The following is a 22,598-nucleotide window of genomic DNA, read 5'->3' as shown; positions in this document are numbered from 1 at the left end:
GTCAAATCAATGTTTAATCTTAAATTGTATGTCAAATCAATGTTTACAATCTTAAATTGTATGTCAAATCAATGTTTACCATCTTAAACTGTGCCAAATCAATGTTTACCATCTTAAACTGAATGTCAAATCAATGTTTACAATCTTAAATTGTATGTCAAATCAATGTTTACCATCTTAAACTGTATGTCAAATCAATGTTTACCATCTTAAACTGAATGTCAAATCAATGTTTACAATCTTAAAGTGTGTGTCAAATCAATGTTTACCATCTTAAATTGTATGCCAAATCAATGTTTACCATCTTAAACTGTATGTCAAATCAATGTTTACCATCTTAAACTGTATGTCAAATCAATGTTTGTATTTTTAGTGCAACAGTTCCACCTTTTAAAGTAGTTAACAATCATTTATTTATATGTCTCTAATTTAACAGCAAAGAGGCCCCTTACAATACTTTTATATTTTGGCTTTGTTGAAGTCCTTTGTCATCCCCAGACAAGCTAAATGGTACCATCTCTGGCACACAGAGCATTCTATCATCAGTATTAAAAACATAAAACAGGGTTATGTTTATTTACATGTAAATTACAGTTCTGGAATACCCGAATTCTGTTACATGCTTTTGCAATTAGGAACATTTTCAAATTGAATTGGATTTTTGCTAAATTGACTTTAAATGACATGCATATGACCACAACCCTGATAGAAGCACACATAACCGAGGTGTTCATCATCATAGTTGAGTATGCAGCAAATAAAAATCGTATAGTAAAAAAGGCACACATTAGCATTTATACAAAACGTATAAAACATTACAATAATGGCATCTTATATATTTTATATATTTCGATCAAATCTAAACTGGAATTTGTATTCAACACAAAGGTTGAACAAAGACGATAGATATTTATAGAATGAATCATATCTCTTTCGATCATTCTGTGATAAAGGGGGAATTAGTTATTTGATTTATACAGCTTTAAATTGCATAAGATAAGATTTTATATATTTTCATCAAATCAAATCAAAACAGGATTTTTTTAGTCAAAACAAAGGTTGTAAAGTATGCTAAGCATTTATAGAATAAACCATATCTATTTTTATATTTTTATGACAATCAATTAATTAGTTATTGATTTTTACAATTTCAAATGGCTTTTGGCGAATATCTGTTGAATGTCAGAATGTGTGAATATAAAACCAACTTTACCTCGGTAGTTGGCAGATACCATTCTTCAAACAGTAAAACTGATTGACTTTCTTCCTTCTATCCATCTACTACACGGTTTAGTGCTCCAACCACTCCAGGAATCTTCTGCTCAAGACGATGAACCTCAATATCCAACGAAACTCCAACTCTTTAATAGGTGCCTTGCTCCGAAATGATATACACAATATAATATACATAATACAATAAAATATATTGATTTAAAATGTTAAAAAACCGAATATATTGTTAGATGTTCTGATATAGACAGAATGACTGAAAAATGTAATTGTAAAATGTAAAACAATAATAATAACTAAATGTAAATGTAAAAACCTGTAATTTCAAATAATTAGTTTACAATTTCACAACGGAATTTATTACAATTTATAACCGTCGTGCCTCAAAACTGGGAGAAGCAGAAAAAGCAAGTCATTCACCCGACATTTGTTCCTCAAGACGGTAACAAGGACACGAGGATAATTGTAAGCAACAACATTTTTGAAAACGTTTGTAATTTGATAAGGTTGATATATGAATTATTAGTTTCTGTTAATGTCGCAAACTATTTTCTCTAGGCTAACATTAGCAACTCTGCCTTGATACTTGCCTGCTAACTAACGTTAACACTAACTTAGCTGGTCTAGCCTACTATGGTCCTGTCCCTCTGGCCAGGATAAACAAAGCAGTAATGTTGTATTTCACTAAAAACATTTTATTTTATTATACACATGAGAAAAAAGTAGTTTCCCAGCACGAATTCATGTACAAACATTATTTTTCATTACATGTTGTCATTCAGCAGATGTTTTTATCCAGAGCGACTTACAGGACAAATAAGAGTTAATTGCCTTGCTCAAGGGCACAATGACAGATTTTTCACCTAGTCGGCTCGGGATTCAAACCATCAACTTTTCAGTTACTGGCCCAACACTCTTAACCGCTAGGCTACCTGCCGCCAGATCAATTAATGCCAACACAGTTATTCAAATACATTCATCATCAATGACAAAAATAATACAAGTAGTACATTTCATAAACACAAGTAGTCAATTCATAGCCTGTTAATCATTAGACAAAAGTTGTTTAGTAATATAAAATAATCCACCCAAACTAAAGCTAAAAACTGATCACACCATCTTTATCTGATATACACTGACTGCACAAACATTAGGAACACATTCCTAATATTTCCCCCTTGGCCAGTCTATGCCCCGATGAATTGAGGGTGTTCTGAGGACAAGAGGGTCAATTATTTTATGAAATTAAAATTAAGTGATTGAGTGACTAATCTCAGCTGGTCTGAGAGAACTGACAAGGACTCTGTCCTTTATGTATACAATGGTGTCTTTAAATGGCCCAATCTGTAGAATCTCCTCTCACTGTCAGTGCAGTGATAAGGCTTCTCTCAAGTGTGTATCAGTTTTTGTGTCTTTTCATTGCCCAATCTGGAGAAACTCTTGCCACATTAAGAGCAGAAGTAAGGCTTCTCTTCTGTGTGTGTTCATCGATGACCCTTTTAGCTCAGCTGTAAGTCAGATCAGTGGTAAGGCTTCTCTCCTGTGTGTGTTCTCTGATGAACTTTTAGGTCAGTTGATGTTGTGAAGCATTTTACACAATCAGAGCAGGAGTAAGGCTTCTCTCCTGTATGTATACGTTCATGTCTTCTTAAGTTTTCCAGTCGAGAGAAACTCTTTCCACAGTCAAAGCAGGAGTAAGGCTTCACTCCTGTATGTATACGTTCATGTGTTTTTAAGTGGCCCAGTCGAGTGAAACTCTTTCCACATTCAGAGCAGGAGTAAGAATTCACTCCTGTATGTATACGTTCATGTGTTTTTAAGTCACCCAGTCGAGAGAAACTCTTTCCACAGTACGAGCAGGAGTAAGGCTTCACTCCTGTATGTATACGTTTGTGTGTTTTTAAGTTTCCCAGTCGAGAGAAACTATTTCCACAGTCAGAGCAGAAGTAAGGTTTCACTCCTGTATGTATACGTTCATGTGTTTTTAAGTGGCCCAGTCGAGAGAAACTCTTGTCACAATCAGAGCAGGAGTAAGGCTTCACTCCAGTATGTATACGTTCATGTGTTTTTAAGTCACCTAGTCTAGAGAAACACATTCCACAGACAGAGCAGGGGTAAGGTTTCACTCCTGTATGTATACGTTCATGTGTTTTTAAGTTGCCCATTCGAGAGAAACTCTTTCCGCAGTCAGAGCAGGAGTAAGGCTTCTCTCCTGTGTGTATTCTCTGATGAACTGTCAGAGACCTTGATGTCGTGAATCTCTTCCCACAGTCAGTACAGGGATACAGATTCTCTCCTGTGTGTATTTTAAGGTGTTTTTTTAGCTTTGATAGAATTGGGAATATCTCCTCACAATGTGGGCAGTGGTGAGACCTCTTAGCTCTGTGACCTTCCTGCTGTTGCTCTCTGGATGTAGAGAATGTCTCAACATGGTCTCCTGTGTGAACAACATCAGAAGAACCAGTCAGTTGGTGTGATATACATATGACTTCACAACAGTAGGCTGTACAATACAGGGAATAAAGCTATTAGGGCTGTCCCGACAATTTTTTTTATGCTGGTCAAACGAGTCTTTTCTTTCGGCCAATCGAATGTTTACATTTTAAAACATGTATTTTTCCATATATATGTGTTTGAATAAAATCAACTATATGTAGGCTACTGAGCTTGTCTGATGCTTTAAGCACTGCGATTTAAAAATGAAGACACACAAAATACTCACGAGGGATCCAGAGATCAATATGGCGTAACCAGAATAAAATACATCTGTTCTCGACTCTCCTCCTCCCGCTGCTGCGTTATGATTTTCATATCATTTATAATAAAGTCTTTATATCTCAAATCAATGTCATGTGGTTAATCATAATTATGTCTAAATGAGGCCTCCCGGGTGGCGCAGTGGTTAAGGGCGCTGTACTGCAGCGCCAGCTGTGCCACCAGAGACTCTGGGTTCGCGCCCAGGCACTGTCGTAACCGGCCGCGACTGGGAGGTCCGTGGGGCGACGCACAATTGGCCTAGCGTCGTCCGGGTTTGGAGGGTTTGGCCGGTAGGGAAATCCTTGCGCACCAGTGACTCCTGTGGCGGGCCGGGCACAGTGCGCGCTAACCAAGGTTGCCTTGGTAACCTTGGTTGGGTAAAGGGGTATTTTTCGTGGTATCCAATTCATTCAGAATTATTTTAGTGTTCCCTTTATTTTTTGAGCAGTGTATATATATATATTCGTATTAAATACTTTTTTCTTTACATAGTTGAATGTGCTGACAACAAAATCACACAAAAATGATCAATGGAAATCAAATATATCAACCCATGGAGGTCTGGATTTGGAGTCACACTCAAAATTAAAGTGGAAAATCACACTCCAGGCTGATCCAACTTTGATGTCCTAATGTCCTTAAAACAAGTAAAAATGAGGCTCAGTAGTGTGTGTGGCCTCCACTTGCCCGTATGACCTGCCTACAACGCCTGGGCATGCTCCTGATGAGGTGGCGGATGTTCTCCTGAGGGATCTCCTCCCAGACCCGGACTAAAGCATCCGCCAACTCCTGGACAGTCTGTGGTGCAATGGAGTGGATGGAGCGAGACATGATGTCCCAGATGTGCTCAATTTGATTCAGGTCTGGGGAACGGGCGGGCCAGTCCATAGCATCAATGCCTTCCTCTTGCAGGAACTGCTGACACACTCCAGCCACATGAGGTCTAGCATTGTCTTGCATTATGAGGAACCCAGGGCCAACCGCACCAGCATATGGTCTCACAAGGGGTCTGAGGATCTCATCTCGGTACCTAATGGCAGTCAGGGTACCTCTGGCGAGCACATGGAGGTCTGTGCGGCCCCCCAAAGAAATGCCACCCCACACCATGACTGACCCACCGCCAAACCGGTTATTCTGAAGGATGTTGCAGGCAGCAGAACGTTCTCCACGGCGTCTCCAGACTGTCACGTTTGTCACATGTGCTCAGTGTGAACCTGCTTTCATCTGTGAAGAGCACAGGGCGCCAGTGGCGAATTTGCCAATCTTGGTGTTCTCTGGCAAATGTCAAACGTCCTGCACGGTGTTGGGCTGTAAGCACAACCCCCACCTGTGGATGTCGGGCCCTCATACCACCCTCATGGAGTCTGTTTCTGACCGTTTGAGGAGACACATGCACATTTGTGGCCTGCTGGAGATCATTTTGCAGGGCTCTGGCAGTGCTCTTCCTGCTCCTCCTTGCACCAAGGCGGAGGTAGCGGTCCTGCTGCTGGGTTGTTGCCCTCCTACGGCCTCCTCCACGTCTCCTGATGTACTGGCCTGTCTCCTGGTAGCGCCTCCATGCTCTGGACACTACGCTGACAGACACAGCAAACCTTCTTGCCACAGCTCGCATTGATGTGCCATCCTGGATGAGCTGCACTACCTGAGCCACTTGTGTGGGTTGTAGACTCCGTCTCATGCTACCACTAGAGCGAAAGCACCGCCAGCATTAAAAAGTGACCAAAACATCAGCCAGGAAGTATAGGAACTGAGAAGTGGTCTGGTCACCACCTGCAGAACCACTCCTTTATTGGGGGTGTCTTGCTAATTGCCTATAATTTCCACCTGTTGTCTATTCCATTTGCACAACAGCATGTGAAATTTATTGTCAATCAGTGTTGCTTCCTAAGTGGACAGTTTCAAATCAAATCAAATTTTATTTGTCACATACACATGGTTAGCAGATGTTAATGCGAGTGTAGCGAAATGCTTGTGCTTCTAGTTCCGACAATGCAGTAATAACCAACAAATAATCTAACTAACAGTTTGATTTCACAGAAGTGTGATTGACTTGGAGTTACATTGTGTTGTTTAAGTGTTCCCTTTATTTTTTGAGCAGTGTATATATATTTAAATTAAAATGATACAAATCTAAAAGTAACTTCTATTGCCATTGTCAAAACTAGCTTACATAAAGCCAACAAATAAAAACATCGTAGCCTGCAGGTAGAACATACCCCGATGAAAATAGATATCCTATGAATCAAATTGGCTACACATGGCCTGTCTGCAAGAAACTTGAAACATTGTATTAACTATTAATTTGGTCTGGCCTGTGCTAGCAAACTTGCAACATTGTATAAAATATTTTGGGCCCTTAGAGTTTCCCATGCCAGAGAGCTCCAGACAAACAGCTGTAGGCTATTTTGCGCAAGGGATAAGAAGTAATTAGGTAGGCCTATTTTATGACGTTTCCACCGGATCAGAGCATGACAGTTTGGGTGGTTATCAAAAGGGAGAGAACTGGAAATATTTTTCAAATAGGCTACGTTGAGGAACTATTGTCATTCTCAATGGATGTAGAAACAGACTTTGCTTACTGGCTGTTTGAACTGAACATTTTTTTACTTGAGAAACTCCACAGTGACGGTGAGTGAAGACAATCAGAAATAGTTTCAGATCCACAAATGGGCACATTTATAGGCCTACATTTGCACAGAGGCCAGCTAGCCTATAGGCCTACTTCTATGTGTAATCAGGCCAGCTAGCCTATAGGCCTACTTCTATGTGTAATCAGGTCAGCTAGCCTATAGGCCTACTTCTATGCGTAATCAGGTGTGTGTCCTTACTCAACATTGACAGGAGCACTCTAACCAAAAGACAGTGAATAAATTGACGACTCGTAAATGGAATGAAATACACCAAAACTTTTCTCACAAGTGTAGCCTAGGTTGTACACTCTACAAACAATGTGTCCACTCCTACAATGACAATGGTAAGACTAATAATAATATATTGAATGCATTACCGTAACCAAACAAACATTGTAGATTAGAAATTATGGGAATTAACGGTAGGCTAAATGTATTACTGGTGATAGTGGTGTGCCATCCCCTCTGCAATGGACTGGTCCACCCGGACGGGCAGGGGACTGGTCCACCCGGACGGGCAGGCAACAGACTGGTCCACCCGGGCGGGCGGGCAACAGACTGGTCCACCCGGGCGGGCGGGCAACAGACTGGTCCACCCGGGCGGGCGGGCAACAGACTGGTCCACCCGGGCGGGCGGGCAACAGACTGGTCCACCCGGGCGGGCGGGCAACAGACTGGTCCACCCGGGCGGGCGGGCACCCGGGCGGGCACAGACTGGTCCACCCGGGCGGGCGGGCAACAGACTGGTCCACCCGGGCGGGCAAACAGACTGGTCCAGTCCACTGGTCGGGCGGGCAACAGACTAGTCCACTCGGGCGGGCAACAGACTAGTCCACCCGGGCAGGCAACAGACTAGTCCACTAGTCGGGCAGGCAACAGACTAGTCCACTCGGGCAGGCAACAGACTAGTCCACTCGGGCAGGCAACAGACTAGTCCACTCGGGCAGGCAACAGACTAGTCCACTCGGGCAGGCAACAGACTAGTCCACTCGGGCAGGCAACAGACTAGTCCACTCAGGCAACAGGGGGCAGGCAACAGACTAGTCCACTCGGGCAGGCAACAGACTAGTCCACTCGGGCAGGCAACAGACTAGTCCACTCGGGCAGGCAACGGACTAGTCCACTCGGGCAGGCAACAGACTAGTCCACTCGGGCAGGCAATGGATTAGTCCACACAGACTCATTTCATATCATCCTCATCTCACTATCACAAGGGTTAGAAACTACACAGACTCATTTCATAGAGCTTTAAAAGACCGGCAGTTTGTCAACTTCACTTCTTTAGTCTACACTCTGAACACTCCAGATAACCCAGTTGTTCAGGGATGTGTTGTCAGAATTACAGAATTCAACCTATCAATAGACTGGGTCATAACTTAAGGTCAAATTTATAGATAGAACCTGCTCTTACCAATCTTCTCCTCCTCTTCTTCATCTTTAATGATGACATTCAGCTTCAGTGTTTGACTGCAGTCTTCCAGCTTCACTGATGCCATCTCTGGATCCTGCAGTACAAACTGGGCTCCACTGTCACAATCAGGACCCAGTGACTGTAGGTTTGGACTCAGTGTGGAAGGAGAGGCAGGTTGGGTTTGTCCTCACTGTTGACGTTACTGGCCTCAGACTTAATCTGAGTCGGCCTGTAGTAATAAAGAGACATGGACACAAAAGTTAGTCTTGACAGATCTGGCACTTTATTCTCTAAAAATATATTAGATCAGGTCGCTAAACATTGACAACAAACCATTTATTAATTTCCCATTAGACAAAGTGCACACCTTAAATTACACAACATTAGTGTACATAACCTATAGTAGATTTCCTGAATTCACATACATGACTCCAAAACCATTTAGTACAAGGTTGCAGTTGTTTTAGGCAGCACTATTCACGATTTTCCTGAATAATCTAGATGCCGGGGTTAAAAACATTTACAAACCATAGCACCCAATTTGAAGAAGGCAATGCTCTGATAATTGGCTGATTGCTCCTAACCCATAAGAATCCCCACACAGTTGACTACTTTAAAATGGTAGAAGCCCTCAATGGCAATGTCCATCCTAAAACGGGTTACATAGAGGTGGAGTCTTCTCTCCATTTCTATGGATGACGCAGACCCATGCTAAAACAGGTTACATAGAGGTGGAGTCTTCTCTCCATTTCTATGGATGACGCAGACCCATACTAAAACAGGTTACATAGAGGTGGAGTCTGTCTCTCCATTTCTATGGATGATGCAGACCCATCCTAAAATGGGTTACATAGAGGTGGAGTCTGTCTCTTCCTCTCTGTCTCCAACCTAACAATGGGAATCGTTATCCCAAACGTGGAAAGGCAGGGGACAAGCTTAGGTCCAAAACAAGCTCATAGAAAAGCATTGGCCTTTTCCTCTATGATATACACACACCAAGCCCCTCCCCTTGCCTCTCTGGCAAGCCAATAGAAAAGCATTGGCCTTTTCCTCTATGACATACACACACCAAGCCCCTCCCCTTGCCTCTCTGGCAAGCCAATAGAAAAGCATTGGCCTTTTCCTCTATGATATACACACACCAAGCACCTCCCCTTGCCTCTCACACCAGCAAATTTGAAAGATCACCACATGTTCCTCTCTGGCAAGCGGTTTTAACTAGCTATTTACATTTGTGGTTTGGTCCAAAAGAAGGGCTCATATGGACACCAAAACACATTGAGACATTATTTTACTGTAATAGAGGAGAAGTTACCTTTTCTATCAATACCCTTTTTATGTCTCAGATTGAGAGCAGAGTTACACTACTAAAACCAGAGTATCAATGAACATTTATTCTGGAAAATGAATGCTAATATTAGTACTACAAGCAGTATTTTAGCCAAATACTATTATAATAGCTCTCTAGTCTGTTTTATACATGTGCAATAAGCATAAACAAGGTTGGCCACTGGATTTTAACATCTGAACAAAGTGGACAGGCTAACATGCTTTCAAACAGTTGGAGACAGAAAGAAGGGTGTGTTCATAACAATTCAACTGTTCAACCTTGTTAGCAAATAGATCCAAGTTGACTAAACTTGTTATATGAAGATTAGCTGGCTAATCACTAGCACGTGGGCTTGAGAGACTGTTGATGAGACAGACCTGTGTTCATTTTCTATAGACTAATGCCGGCTACAATAAGTTAGTACTTTTTAACAAAGGGTCATTTTCATAGACAGAATTGAAATCCAGATCAGTGATTATTGCAACAACAACAAAGAAGGTTAAACTATTTTGATAAAATAATTAAATGATTAGTGGGTGTTATGGTTTCAACCTTTAATTGTGAAGGCTTGAGATATTTAGCACTCGAATAAACTTCACAAGCCCTAAATTCATTAGATATTTATGGTGAATCACCTAGAATCTAAACTGAGATATTTATGGTGAATTGTACAAGGCTCATTTAATCAGAGAATCTAAACTAAACACCTAGAGATATTTATGGTGAATCACCTAGAATCTAAACTGAGATATTTATGGTGAATCACCTAGAATCTAAACTGAGATATTTATGGTGAATCACCTAGAATCTAAACTGAGATATTTATGGTGAATCACCCAGAAGTTTGAAAACTCAAGATAAAGCTGTATGATTTTTTGGTCCATATCGTCCAGCCCCAATGGAGAACATTAAGAGTAAAGTACAATACTTTATACTGTACTCTGTACTGTTGTACTCTACTGTACTGAATTAAGCTTTACTTTCGTGTACTCTGCTGTAGTGCTTTCAAATCTTGTGAAATTAGCTATGTTTCCAATAACTTGTCCAGTGATTTTTTTTGTCGCCATTTAGAAAAAGTTTAAATAGAAAATAAATCCAACAATTTCCTGCTCGGGTGTATTTCCATTTAACCATCTTGTGTGGATAAAAAAAAGCTGGACGTAATGACGCACCGCGTATGCAGCAATCATCATTTATTCAAAACACACCGTTTCTATCCTCAATTGTCGGAATAAATAAACTTTGACAAAAAAAATCCACCCGTTGAACTTTGGTCGAATACATCTTGGTCAATGGAAACCTGCCTAATGAGGTCTGAGTGATTGGTTCAGATCTGGTCAGGTTTGATGTTTGGGCCAAGTCAAAAAAAGACATTCAAAAGACGTCGACGTCGGTCCGTGCTTACTGGGGTGTATCCTACAATGTCGGCCTATAACTATATTTTATGAATGTCCATCCATGTGGAAGGCCTAGCGTTTGTAAAACAGCCAGTTGTATTGACTTTATTAGTCCTGGTTCCTGTGACTAATCATGTTGTCTATTTAAGCGCTGAAAACGCCCATCAGCTACCCAACTTTATCAGGAGTAACCCTGCAATAGACTGACTGGGAAGGTGATGTTTCACAGTCAAAGTCCTGCAATAAGAGCTAAGAAGCTAATATTTGTGTAAACTGTTGATAATAGTTTTCTGTTGGTGTCACCTGTTTCATGGGTGCACAATCCAACTCGTTTCATAAAGTCATATAAGAATGTCCCCAATACAATGATGTGGTCTAATACCGCCACAGTAGGATTTCAGTTTATTTTCAAAATAATTCGTTATTGTAATTCATTGTAAATAAATAATAATCCAACCATGTTCTGCGTTATTTTGTCCAAATATGACATGATTTCACTATTTTGTATCAGTTTATCGCTTTAAGAGGGATTTTTATTTTGAGTGTGAACCACACATGCCTCTATTGTGGCTAGCTTCACATAGGTAGGGACAGGCGGACATCAGGCCTATGTCCAGCTGGAGGACGGAGATGTTGGCCACATCAGATAGAAATGTATTATGTTGAACAAACATTCCTCTGATTCTAATGAATCATGTCAGTTATATTCAGAGGATTTCTATCTGTAAATTTCCAAAATGTTTTTGTTCTGAACATCCCGAGGCGAAACCCACTGAGCTAACGAACCTGCAAAGCCTAACAAATGAACGTGTTGTGGACCCCGCGCCGTGTGCTTTTTTAAAAATCACGTTCATCACTCACTCGGCTTTACACAAAACCTTTCCCAAACGTTATAATACCTTGATTGGTTTGTTATCTAACATGTCATGGCGTTATTTCAATATTAGACCGTTTAAAAGTGCTATTACGTACCTGTGGTAACAAGAAAAAAGGACAGCAGTTCTGGCTTTCTCTTCACTCGAAAGAATAGTGTGCGTCTACCGGAACTTCCGCCCCCCCCCCACTACCACAGTGCAACAGCGACATCTATTGGACTGATGGACTAACTATTGCTAAAGCATGTAGACTGTAAGTGAGATTGATTAGCTTGACAAATAAACCTTGGTTTAAAAAAACTAAAGCGTTGTCTGTTTTAGTGTCTACGTTTTTCAACCCATTACATATGCATTGTAGATGATTGGAAGGCCAAGAAGATCATCAAGAACCTCAGCCACCAGAGACACGGCCTGTTCCCCCTGCTACCATCTATCAGGCGGAGACAGTGCAGGGGCATCAAAGCTGGGACCAAGAGAATGAAAGCACTTCTATCTCCAGGCCATAAGACTGTTAAACAGTCATCCTTGATTTGATGTAGAGAATATTGGTGACGTGCAACTTGGCTTGTCCCAATGTGTGACATGTACTGAGTAGATAAATACAGATATATATTATTTTGAATGCCTTGAATTAAACAAAAGCATTACATTTACTGTAAAGATAACCCCCCAAAACTATGATGATTCAGTAGATCAATTACAGTTCTCTAGCAGGGCTCCCGAATGGCACTGTGGTCTAAGGCACAGCATCTCAGTGCTAGAGGCATCACTACAGACACCCTGGTTCAAATCTATGCTGTATCACAACCAGGCATGATTGGGAGTCCCATAGGGGGGTGCACAATTGGCCCAACACCGTCGGGTTTGGCCAGTGTAGGTCATCATTGTAAATAAGAATTTGTTCTTAACTGACCTGCCTAATTAAATTAAAGGTCTCACAGATGCTTATGCTGACAAAACATGTTAGAGAATAGGTCAGATTTAGCGTTGTGATGCTCATTTAATCTTCCTGTCTTGTTCAGCTTCAGATAAACACTAAATATTTCACTTAAAATATATATTTTTTGTAATTCATTATACAAGAGAACTAGTTTGACCAGTACAAATTCATGTACAAACTGTATTTTTCATGGGAAGATCGATTAAGCCGGCTTCAATGGAGCAATAAAATGTAATCAAATCAAAATCAAATCAAATGTATTTATATAGCCCTTCGTACATCAGCTGATATCTCAAAGTGCTGTACAGAAACCCAGCCTAAAACCCCAAACAGCAAGCAATGCAGGTGTAGAAGCACGGTGGCTAGGAAAAACTCCCTAGAAAGGCCAAAACCTAGGAAGAAACCTAGAGAGGAACCAGGCTATGTGGGGTGGCCAGTCCTCTTCTGGCTGTTCCGGGTAGAGATTATAACAGAACATGGCCAAGATGTTCAAATGTTCATAAATGACCAGTATGGTCGTATAATAATAATAAGGCAGAACAGTTGAAACTGGAGCAGCAGCACGGTCAGGTGGACTGGGGACAGCAAGGAGTCATCATGTCAGGTAGTCCTGGAGCATGGTCCTAGGGCTCAGGTCCTCCGAGAGAGAGAAAGAAAGAGAGAAGGAGAGAATTAGAGAACGCACACTTAGATTCACACAGGACACCGAATAGGACAGGAGAAGTACTCCAGATATAACAAACTGACCCTAGCCCCCCGACACATAAACTACTGCAGCATAAATACTGGAGGCTGAGACAGGAGGGGTCAGGAGACACTGTGGCCCATCCGAGGACACCCCCGGACAGGGCCAAACAGGAAGGATATAACCCCACCCACTTTGCCAAAGCACAGCCCCCACACCACTAGAGGGATATCTTCAACCACCAACTTACCATCCTGAGACAAGGCTGAGTATAGCCCACAAAGATCTCCGCCATGGCACAACCCAAGGGGGGGCGCCAACCCAGACAGGATGACCACATCAGTGAATCAACCCACTCAGGTGACGCACCCATGTACTTTTGTTTTTTGTGTCGTGGAAATTTCCTTAATTACCAACTGATGAGAGAGCAAATCACACACGAGTCAGAGTTATGCTTAATCTTCACCTTTAATAATAATTAAGCTTTTGCAATAGCATTTTGACTTTCAACAGTTCAGTATCTCTAATGAAAAGTTGAGAGTGCCCCACAAAATGGCAAATGGGATCCTTTATAGCAAAGATCCACCCCCTCCTAGACGACATGACAAAACACAGGTCTTAGAACTTACACAAAGAAAAAACCTTACTTCAGAGAGAATATCCCCTAGTCAGACAGAGTGGGCTATAAATTATCGTTCAGTTTGGTCTCCTAAACAAAGCTCTTATCTCGTCCTTGGTACAAAATGGTACCAAGACATTACCCCCACCCTATGATATATATCAAATTGTCATTTAGATAGAACCAATTCTAAATACAACCAATCAGAGGACAAACTCATGGAGAGGAGAGTGACCCTATAGGTCAACAAAGAGGGAGCATAGAATGATTCCAGACACTGCCACCCTCCTTTCCCATGAGAAAAGTAGGGAGTCACTGCCACACCGAAAAGATATGTTTACACATGATGACCCCTTGACCTCTCCCCTCTCTGTGGCCCATGCAACTTAGTCCTGACATAGAACAGATAACTGCCAATGGCCACCACTATAGTACAACAAAATACATTCTTATGAGAAATAACTCATAAGCATATCATGAAAATAACACATCTTATCTATGTTACCCAACTAATTCTGATCATTCCACAACAATTGATGTACAGATTATGTAGTAAAAAATGTTCCCCCCCAAACTAATGGTAATAACTGATAATCACACCATCTCTATCTGATACATGTAGTGTCTGCTAGCTCATTACCACAGAAAACTGCAGAGGGAAGCACTACCACCCAGTCAACCAGCCTCACAGAGGATATTCAACCCTAAAGGCAAATCCAAGGTCATATCAATATCTTTACAGTAGAAGTGAACAAAACACACCAAAACTGACAAGGTGAACACTGATCAGTAAAGAGAGGCTAATGTTCTATAATGCTCCCTTTCCCTTTTAAACAAAGAGAGGACCATGGACATTCCACAGGGGAAAAGAGGGAAACTCATTGGGGCCATAAAATGTATAGCTGGGGAGGTGACGCCTATAAGGGGAGAGTATAAAATGTGTTGTGAGCTTTCTAAATGCATGCACTCAGCTGACTGTATCATTGGTATTAAACACTCTCTTAAACTTCTCTTGAGCTTTTGGTCTCAATTCCTTATTGCAAAGAGGCTGCAATAGCATTTTTCTTTTTAACACTATCAAAGCTAAAAATACACACAAGAGAGAATCTGTATCCCTGCTCTGACTGTGGGAAGAGCTGCAAAATATCAAGGGATCTGACAGTTCAACAGTCAACACTGGAGAGAAGCCCTACTCCTGTTCTGACTGTGGGAAGAGTTTTTCTCAGCAGAACAACTTAAAAGGACACCAACATATAAATGTGAGAATCCCCATCTGTTTTCTGACTGGCTAAGATTAAAATCATTCTATCACTTAATTCTCAATAAATTGTAGCACAATCTACTGTAATCCTATTGGTTCTCACTGTGATTGAACTGTGCAGAGGAAAGGGAGCATTATAGAACATTAGCCTCTCTTTACTTTACTGATCAGTATTCACCTTGTCAGTTTTGGTGTGCTTCTACACCTGCATTGCTTGCTGTTTGGGGTTTTAGGCTGGGTTTCTGTACAGCACTTTGAGATATCAGCTGATGTACGAAGGGCTATATAAATAAATTTGATTTGATTTGATTTGTTTAGCCAGATGTCAGAATCCCAACCCGTCCATCTTCTGTTCTGGGCCTGACCCTGCTCTCTGATCCGAGGCAATTTCCTCTTCTCTGATTGGGTCAACATTTCTAAATTAGCATACACACAGTTTCATGTCCTAAACTCCATTAATCCTCACAGTAATCATTCACTAAACAGGATACACACTAACTACAGTTTAACTTGAAACATGTTACATTTAATAGAATCCATCAGTTCTAAATGTTCCGTTGTCATGCTGTCTGGCAGCACTCTTATCCCTTGCCTGCTAGCTAGCCAACTACTATTAACAGTCACATCAAACCATGCAGCTAGAATAACAGCAAAGTAACTGCTTTTAATTTCATTTGACCTGGTTTTAAATGGACATTTCTTTGTATATATCCACAAAGATTATGCAGATTCATGATTTCAACTGGCTGAGACAAGATGTCAGTCTCGTCCTGACACGTTCATTCTCAATAGGATAGTGCATATAGAATTTCAATATTGAAACAATGTTGCAAATGTTGAGAGAAAGACAGCAACGTTTGTACAACACTGATGCAAACAAAAAAGCAAGGGGAAATAATGTCTAGATGTCTTTTACAGTGGAGATCAAGTTAATGAATTGGCTGGCTGGGCTGATGGGCCAGTGGATGAGCAGGGATCTGTCAGACAGAACAGGAAACAAGATTCCCATTTTTGCATCATCTGTGCCAAACAGTGTTTTTAGAATGGCTTAGAACATGTCTCAACCAATCACAAAGCTTGTTTTGACCAACCCGTTGTAGAATATTTTTGAACAATAGCCGTGTATAGAAATCAAAAGCTCTTTGGTGCTGTAGTATGCCTCATTAATTATCATGCACTGTTCTGGTATAAAAACAAATATTTGGATTGTCTCCAGTCGTGTAAAATGATGTAGAATTGCATGAAATGAGTTTCTAAAAGGCATTTTTTTAATGGAAATAAGATGAGATTCATGCAGTGCTTATATTATAATAGATATATTTTCACCCCAACCTCGTACACAGTGTTCTGGGAATCCACAACCTTTGACATGTGACGCTTAGAAAATGAAGAACTGTTTCTAAAACTGCATATCTAAGGCTCTGGTCTGTTCTAGGAGTGAGGGTAAACAATAGGCATGTTCTCTGCTATCCACTTTATATTTTAATTATAATTTTGGGTATAGGGGAGAGTCACTTGTTTTTCCCCAAGTGTTCAGAGAGGGTCGGGGAAAAATATATTTTAGTGAAGGGAGGGGCATACATTATTATTTCAGAGATACAATTTGCTCCAGGTATCCCTCATTTTATAAATAACATACAGTCCCTTAGTAGTAAAAAAAATAATCCACCCAAATGAATGGAGAAAACGGATCACACCATCTCTATCTGATACATGTTGTGTCTACTATCTCAGTCCCACAGACGACTTCAGACGGAAGCAGTATATTCAACGCTAAGGGCAAACCCAAGGTAATCTCAATATCTTTACAGTAGAAGCTAACAAAACACACCAAAACTGACAAGGTGCACACTGATCAGTAAAGAGAGGCTAACATTCTAGAACACTCCCTTTCCTCTGCATTGTTCTCTCACAGTGAGAAACTATAGGATTACAATAGAGTGTTCTACACTTTCTTCATTTGATCCAATTCAATGTTACCAATTATTTTATGAGATGAGAATTAAGTGATGGAGTGACTTTAATCATAGCTGGTCCGAGAGAACTGATGAAGCTTCTCTCCTTTTGTTACCAAAAAGGGAGGTTACTTTAAACAGGGGTCCATTGTCAATCCAGCAAAAAATGTTTTTAATCTGCAAAAGGCTTCACTCGTTTGTATCCGTTGGTGTGCTTAAATTGCTCTGTTGAGAGAATCTCGCCCCACAGTCAGAGCAGGATTAAGGATTATCTCCTGTGTGCACTCTCTGATGAACTTTCAGAGCACTTGATGTTGTGAAGCATTTCCCACAGTCAGAACAGGAGTACGGCTTCTCTCCCGAATGTATACGATGGTGTGTTTGTAAGTTTCCCAGTCGAGAGTAACTCCCCCCACAGTCAGAGCAGGAGTAAGGTTTCTCTCCTGTGTGCACTCTCTGATGAACTGTCAGAGCACTTGATGTTGTGAAACTCTTTCCACATTCAGAGCAGGGATAAGGCTTCTCTCCTGTGTGTATACGTTGGTGATTCTTTAAGCTGCTGTGTCGAGTGAAATTCTTCCCACAGTCAGAGCAGGAGTAAGGCTTCTCTCCTGTGTGTAAACGTTGGTGTTCCTTTAAGCTGCTGTGTTGAGAGAAACTCTTTCCACAGTCAGAACAGAAGGAAAGCCTCTCTCCGGTGTGTGTTCTCTGATGAACATTTAGCGCAGATGATGTTGGGAAGTATTTACCACAGTCAGAGCAAGAGTAAGGCTTGTCTCCTGTGTGTATATGTTGGTGTGATTTTACGCTGCTCTGTAGAGAGAAACTCTTCCCACATTTAGAGCAGGAGTAAGGCTTCTCTCCTGTATGTATACGCTGGTGACATTTTAACGTATCAAATTGTGTGAAACATTTTCCACAGTCCGAACAGGAGTAAGGCTTTTCACCTGTATGTAAACGTTGGTGTATTTTTAAGTTGCTCCGTTGAGAAAAACTCTTCCCACAGTCAGAGCAGGAAAAAGGCTTTTCTCCTGTATGTACACGTTCATGTGCTTTTAAAGTATCCAATAGGGAGAAACTTTTCCCACAGTCAGAGCAGAAGTAAGGCTTCTCTCCTGTGTGTATATGTTGGTGTATTTTTAAACTGCTCCGTCGAGAGAATCTCCCCCCACAGTCAGAGCAGGAAAAAGGCTTCTCTCCTGTGTGTGTTCTCTGGTGAACTGTTAGGTCAGATGATGTTGTGAAGCATTTTCCACAGTCAGAGCAAGAGTAAGGCTTCTCTCCTGTGTGTATGCGTTGGTGTGATTTTAAGTGGCTTCGTTGAGAGAATCTCCACCCACAGTATGAGCAGGAGTAAGGTTTCTCTCCTGTGTGTATACGTTGGTGTGTTTTTAAGCTGCTCTGTTGAGAGAATCTCAACCCACAGTCAGAGCAGGAGTACGACTTCTCTCCTGTGTGTATTTTTAGGTGTATTTTTAGCTTTGAAAGAATTGGGAAAATCTTCTTACAATGTGGGCATTGGTGAGACCTCTTAGGTCTGTGATCTTCCTGCTGTTGCTCTCTGGATGTAGGGAATGTCTCAATGTTACCTGTATGAACAGCATCAGAATTAAAAGTCAGTGTGATAAACAGTGATTATACAAAATATTATGAACACCTGCTACTTCCATGACATAGACTGACCAGGTGAAAGCTATAATCCCTTATTGATGTCACTTATTAAATCACTGTAGATGAAGGGGTGTAGACAGGTTAAAGAATGATTTTTTAAATCTTGAGATAATTTAGACATGGATTGTGTATGTGTGCCATTCAGAGGGTGAATCAGCAAGACAAATGATTGAAGAGTCTTTGAACGGGGTGTGGTAATAGGTGTCAGGTCCACCGGTTTGTGTCAAGAACTGCAATGCTGCTGGGTTTTTCACACTGAACAGTTTCCCTTATGTATAAAGAATGGTCCACCACCCAAAGGACATCCAGCTAACTTGACACTACTGTGGGAAGCAAAAACGCCTGCTTTTTCAAGCAGAATTAAACTTCAAACATCTGCTATCTGAGCAGCTAACCGATCGCTGCAGCTGTACATAGTCCATCTGTAAATAGCCCACCCAATTTACCTACCTCATCCCCATACTGTTTTTATTTATTTACTTTTCTGCTCTTTTGCACACCAATATCTCTACCTGTACATGACCATCTAATCATTTATCACTCCAGTGTTAATCTGCTAAATTGTCATTATTCGCCTACCTCCTCATGCCTTTTGCACACAATGTATATAGATTCTTAAAAAAAAAAAATTATACTGTGTTATTGACTTGTTTCTTGTTTACTCCATGTGTAACTCTGTGTTGCTGTCTGTTCACACTGCTATGCTTTATCTTGGGCAGGTCGCAGTTGTAAATGAGAACTTGTTCTCAACTAGCCTACCTGGTTAAATAAAGGTTAAATAAATGTAAAAAATTTAGTCCACATGGGCCAGACTCCCAGTGGAACACTTTCAAAACATTGTACAGTCCATTAGAGCTGTCCCTGACACCAATAGTAATCTGTTCTTCCCACCAATCGATTGGCTTAAAATTTTAAATGTGCATTTGATGCGATTGTGCTCAGACTTACAAAACAAAATGACTAGCAGCTGTTGTCTCTCTCTTCCCTGCTGCAGCGACCACCACAGAACATCAACAGTGTTCATCACACTGTCCATTGTGCTGAAGCTGCAACATAATTACAGCCATTTCTGACTGAAAAGTTATGTTGCTGAAATCCCTCATTTGTTTGGAAAACATTCTCTATTCCCTCGCCTTTCTTTGTGAGACATGTATACATTGCATGCACGTGACCAATAGGGCAGGACCTATAGCATATCATAATCACATCATTAAATTGGTTATAACAAACTCAGAACACTGTAACAGCAAAATGGTTGTAGATGACGTGACAAACTCGAAACAGGAGAATGTTTACTGGTTGCTCAGGAGGTAAAGGGGAAGTCAGATGTGTGGAATAAATGTGACTAGTTGTGGAAAATACTGAAGATCTAGAAAAAGAAGGTAAGGAGCAAACACTGAGTGCATATTGTGTGTTCCAAACAGGTAGATTACAAAAATCATCTGACTGTTTGGAACAATGTAAACAACACTAATTATAAGTATACCAGAGCATCTGTTTTACAGCAAAGACTAAAAACTGTCGCATTCATTTGTGAATGCAATTTTCAAAAACAGAACAGCTTTTTATTGTTTACGCGAATTATTCAAGGCTCACTTAAATTTTACTTTAAAAACTAAAATGCTTGATTGCATTTTAAATCATGAATGACTGGTATGCTGTGTGATGACATGGACGAATGACTGATTGATACAGCAGCCTACACAAGTATTGAAATGTCATCTTCAGTAAGTTAAGGTGTTAAGACTAAACCAAATGCGCTCTTAGGCCTCAAGCTGGATGATGGTTATACAAGGCTGCTATACTAAGCCTACTAATGATAATGGCATTACCTATTATTATAATGATGATCATAATAATAATTATAACAAGATGGAGATCCAGAAAAAGGAGGGGTTTTAATATTAATATTCTGACCATTTGGAACAGTGTATAGAACATTACATTAATGATCAATAATACCAGAGAGGCTGGTTTAATGAAAACATTAAGCATTTATTAAAGCATAGCAAAGATTAAAAATAGAAGAATTTGTTACATTGTTTTTCCGACATGTTGCGTGAGGCTTGGTGCTCACGGAATCAGTAGGCTATTAAACAAACAGGCAACACAAGCAGGATCTGTCTTATTTCTACAGATATATATGGAAGATTTATAAAGCCAGGCACAATTAATAGTTATGATTATAATAGCAATTTAAGTTGGGGTTTCCTCTCTCACTTCTATTAGACAATAAGGCAAGGACTGTCTTCTCATCTCCTCATCCTGCTGCCTCCGCCACTCTGTTCTCAATACCGATATGCTGGTTAACTTTGCTATTATACACATAGCAACATTGTCTAGGAAAAGGCGCCACCTCAACAGCACACTGATGTGTTTCAGAACTGTGAACTAACTCAGTATTAGGAAAGTGTTCTTACTGTTTTGCACACTCTGTACATGCCAAATAAGACATTTTAACATCAGCAGTTGTCACAAAGTGCTTTACAGGAACCCAGACTAAAACCCCAAAGAACAATCAGTGCAGATGTAGAAGCACAGTGGCTAGGAAAAAACTCCCTAGAAGGCAGGAAGCTAGGAAGAAACCTAGAGAGGAGCTAGACTCAGAGGGGTGGCCAGTACTCTTCCAAACATTAGTAGTGAATTTCATACAAGTTGGTCACCGCACTTAAATTGAGCTGCAGGAGACTCATCTCACGAAGCACACATTTTGGTAATTGTGCTTTATTGTAAACAAACACATGTGACTGACTCAAACCGTTGTTTTGGGAAACTAGTACCCGTAAGCTTCATAATGAAACATCTTCATTATAAAAGATATCTAACGGGCGAAATGATGAACGCGATGTGATTTATCTATTTCCTAGTGCACAAGTTGACTACAGGTATTTTATATGCTGCACAACAGTAACTGACTCACAAGGCTACGGTCTCTTCTCTTTGTGTGCTTGTAAACAAACACCACGTGACTGGGAGACTACCGTAAACTACATAATAATGTGACAGATTACATTAAGAAAGCAATGTTCTGTATCTCCTAACGTATTGCAAATTGACATGAGTCATTTAGCAGAACAGTAGTGAGTGCATACATTTTAATATTTTTTTCCGCACTGGTCCCCTGTGGGAATCGAACCCACAACTGGGCTACACGTGACCAACATCTACCTTCTCATTGAAACATTTCATCACGAAACAGTTATACTGTAACTTTTTATGTACAGTGGAAAGTTGGAATGAATTATACAAACTTAGTTAGATAGAACCTGCTCTTACCATTAGAAACAGATTTCCCAATCTTCTCCTCCTCTTCTTCATCTTTAATGTTGACATTCAGCTCCAGTGTTTGACTGCAGTCTTCCAGCTTCACTGATGCCATCTCTGGATCCTGCAGTGCAAACTGGGCTCCTCTGTCACAATCAGGACCCAGTAACTGTAGGTTTGGACTTGGTGTGGAAGGAGAGAGGCAGGCTGGGCTTATCCTCACTCTCGATGTTGCTGGCTTGTCAGAGAAATTCTATAAGAGAGACTGCAGATTCTTTCAAACAACACTTTATTATAAGATTAGCTAATTTGGAGCAGTCAACTATGCACTTCAACAGTTGTGCAGTTAAGGCCCAACGAACAGTGACGGGTCTCCGGTTTTATAGAGAAGTACATCATTTTAGTAGACGTGGCACATAGTGTGTAAAAGGCAATTACTTGTCTGTGCAGATTTAAGATAACGAGGTTGATAGCCCGAGGTCTCCACCGTCTAACTGTATTCCCAACAGCAAACACTATAATGTGCTTCTTTCTGCAAGTTCCCATACATGTGACTTCCTGTAGACAGTAAAC

The 22,598-nt window shown here is 40.7% G+C and overlaps 3 protein-coding genes across 3 annotated transcripts in view; all 3 read right to left on the bottom strand.

The window, feature by feature from the left end:
• The window catches only part of LOC121844388 (gastrula zinc finger protein XlCGF17.1-like), a 46,355-nt gene that overhangs the window by 15,024 nt on the left and 8,733 nt on the right, over positions 1 to 22,598 (bottom strand). The gene's annotated exons all lie outside the window — the stretch shown is intronic.
• LOC121844387 (gastrula zinc finger protein XlCGF17.1-like) lies at positions 1,344 to 22,510 on the bottom strand. Its single transcript, XM_042314415.1, has 2 exons — positions 22,038 to 22,510; positions 1,344 to 3,667 (listed from the first exon to the last, which is right to left on the bottom strand). Exons 1-2 carry the CDS (start codon positions 22,138 to 22,140, stop codon positions 2,751 to 2,753), a joined length of 1,020 nt encoding a protein of 339 aa, XP_042170349.1. The 5' UTR covers positions 22,141 to 22,510; the 3' UTR covers positions 1,344 to 2,750.
• Positions 15,400 to 18,698, bottom strand: LOC112239017 (zinc finger protein OZF-like; the record flags this gene model as incomplete). The annotated part of the gene is made up of 1 exon (XM_042314418.1): positions 15,400 to 18,698. A coding segment is annotated over one exon (1,347 nt), but the record flags the coding sequence as incomplete, so codon positions are not given.

Source organism: Oncorhynchus tshawytscha, unplaced genomic scaffold, assembly GCF_018296145.1.
Source record: "Oncorhynchus tshawytscha isolate Ot180627B unplaced genomic scaffold, Otsh_v2.0 Un_contig_5960_pilon_pilon, whole genome shotgun sequence".
Taxonomy (NCBI): Eukaryota; Metazoa; Chordata; class Actinopteri; order Salmoniformes; family Salmonidae; genus Oncorhynchus; species Oncorhynchus tshawytscha.
This window is presented reverse-complemented; position numbering and strand designations above follow the sequence as displayed.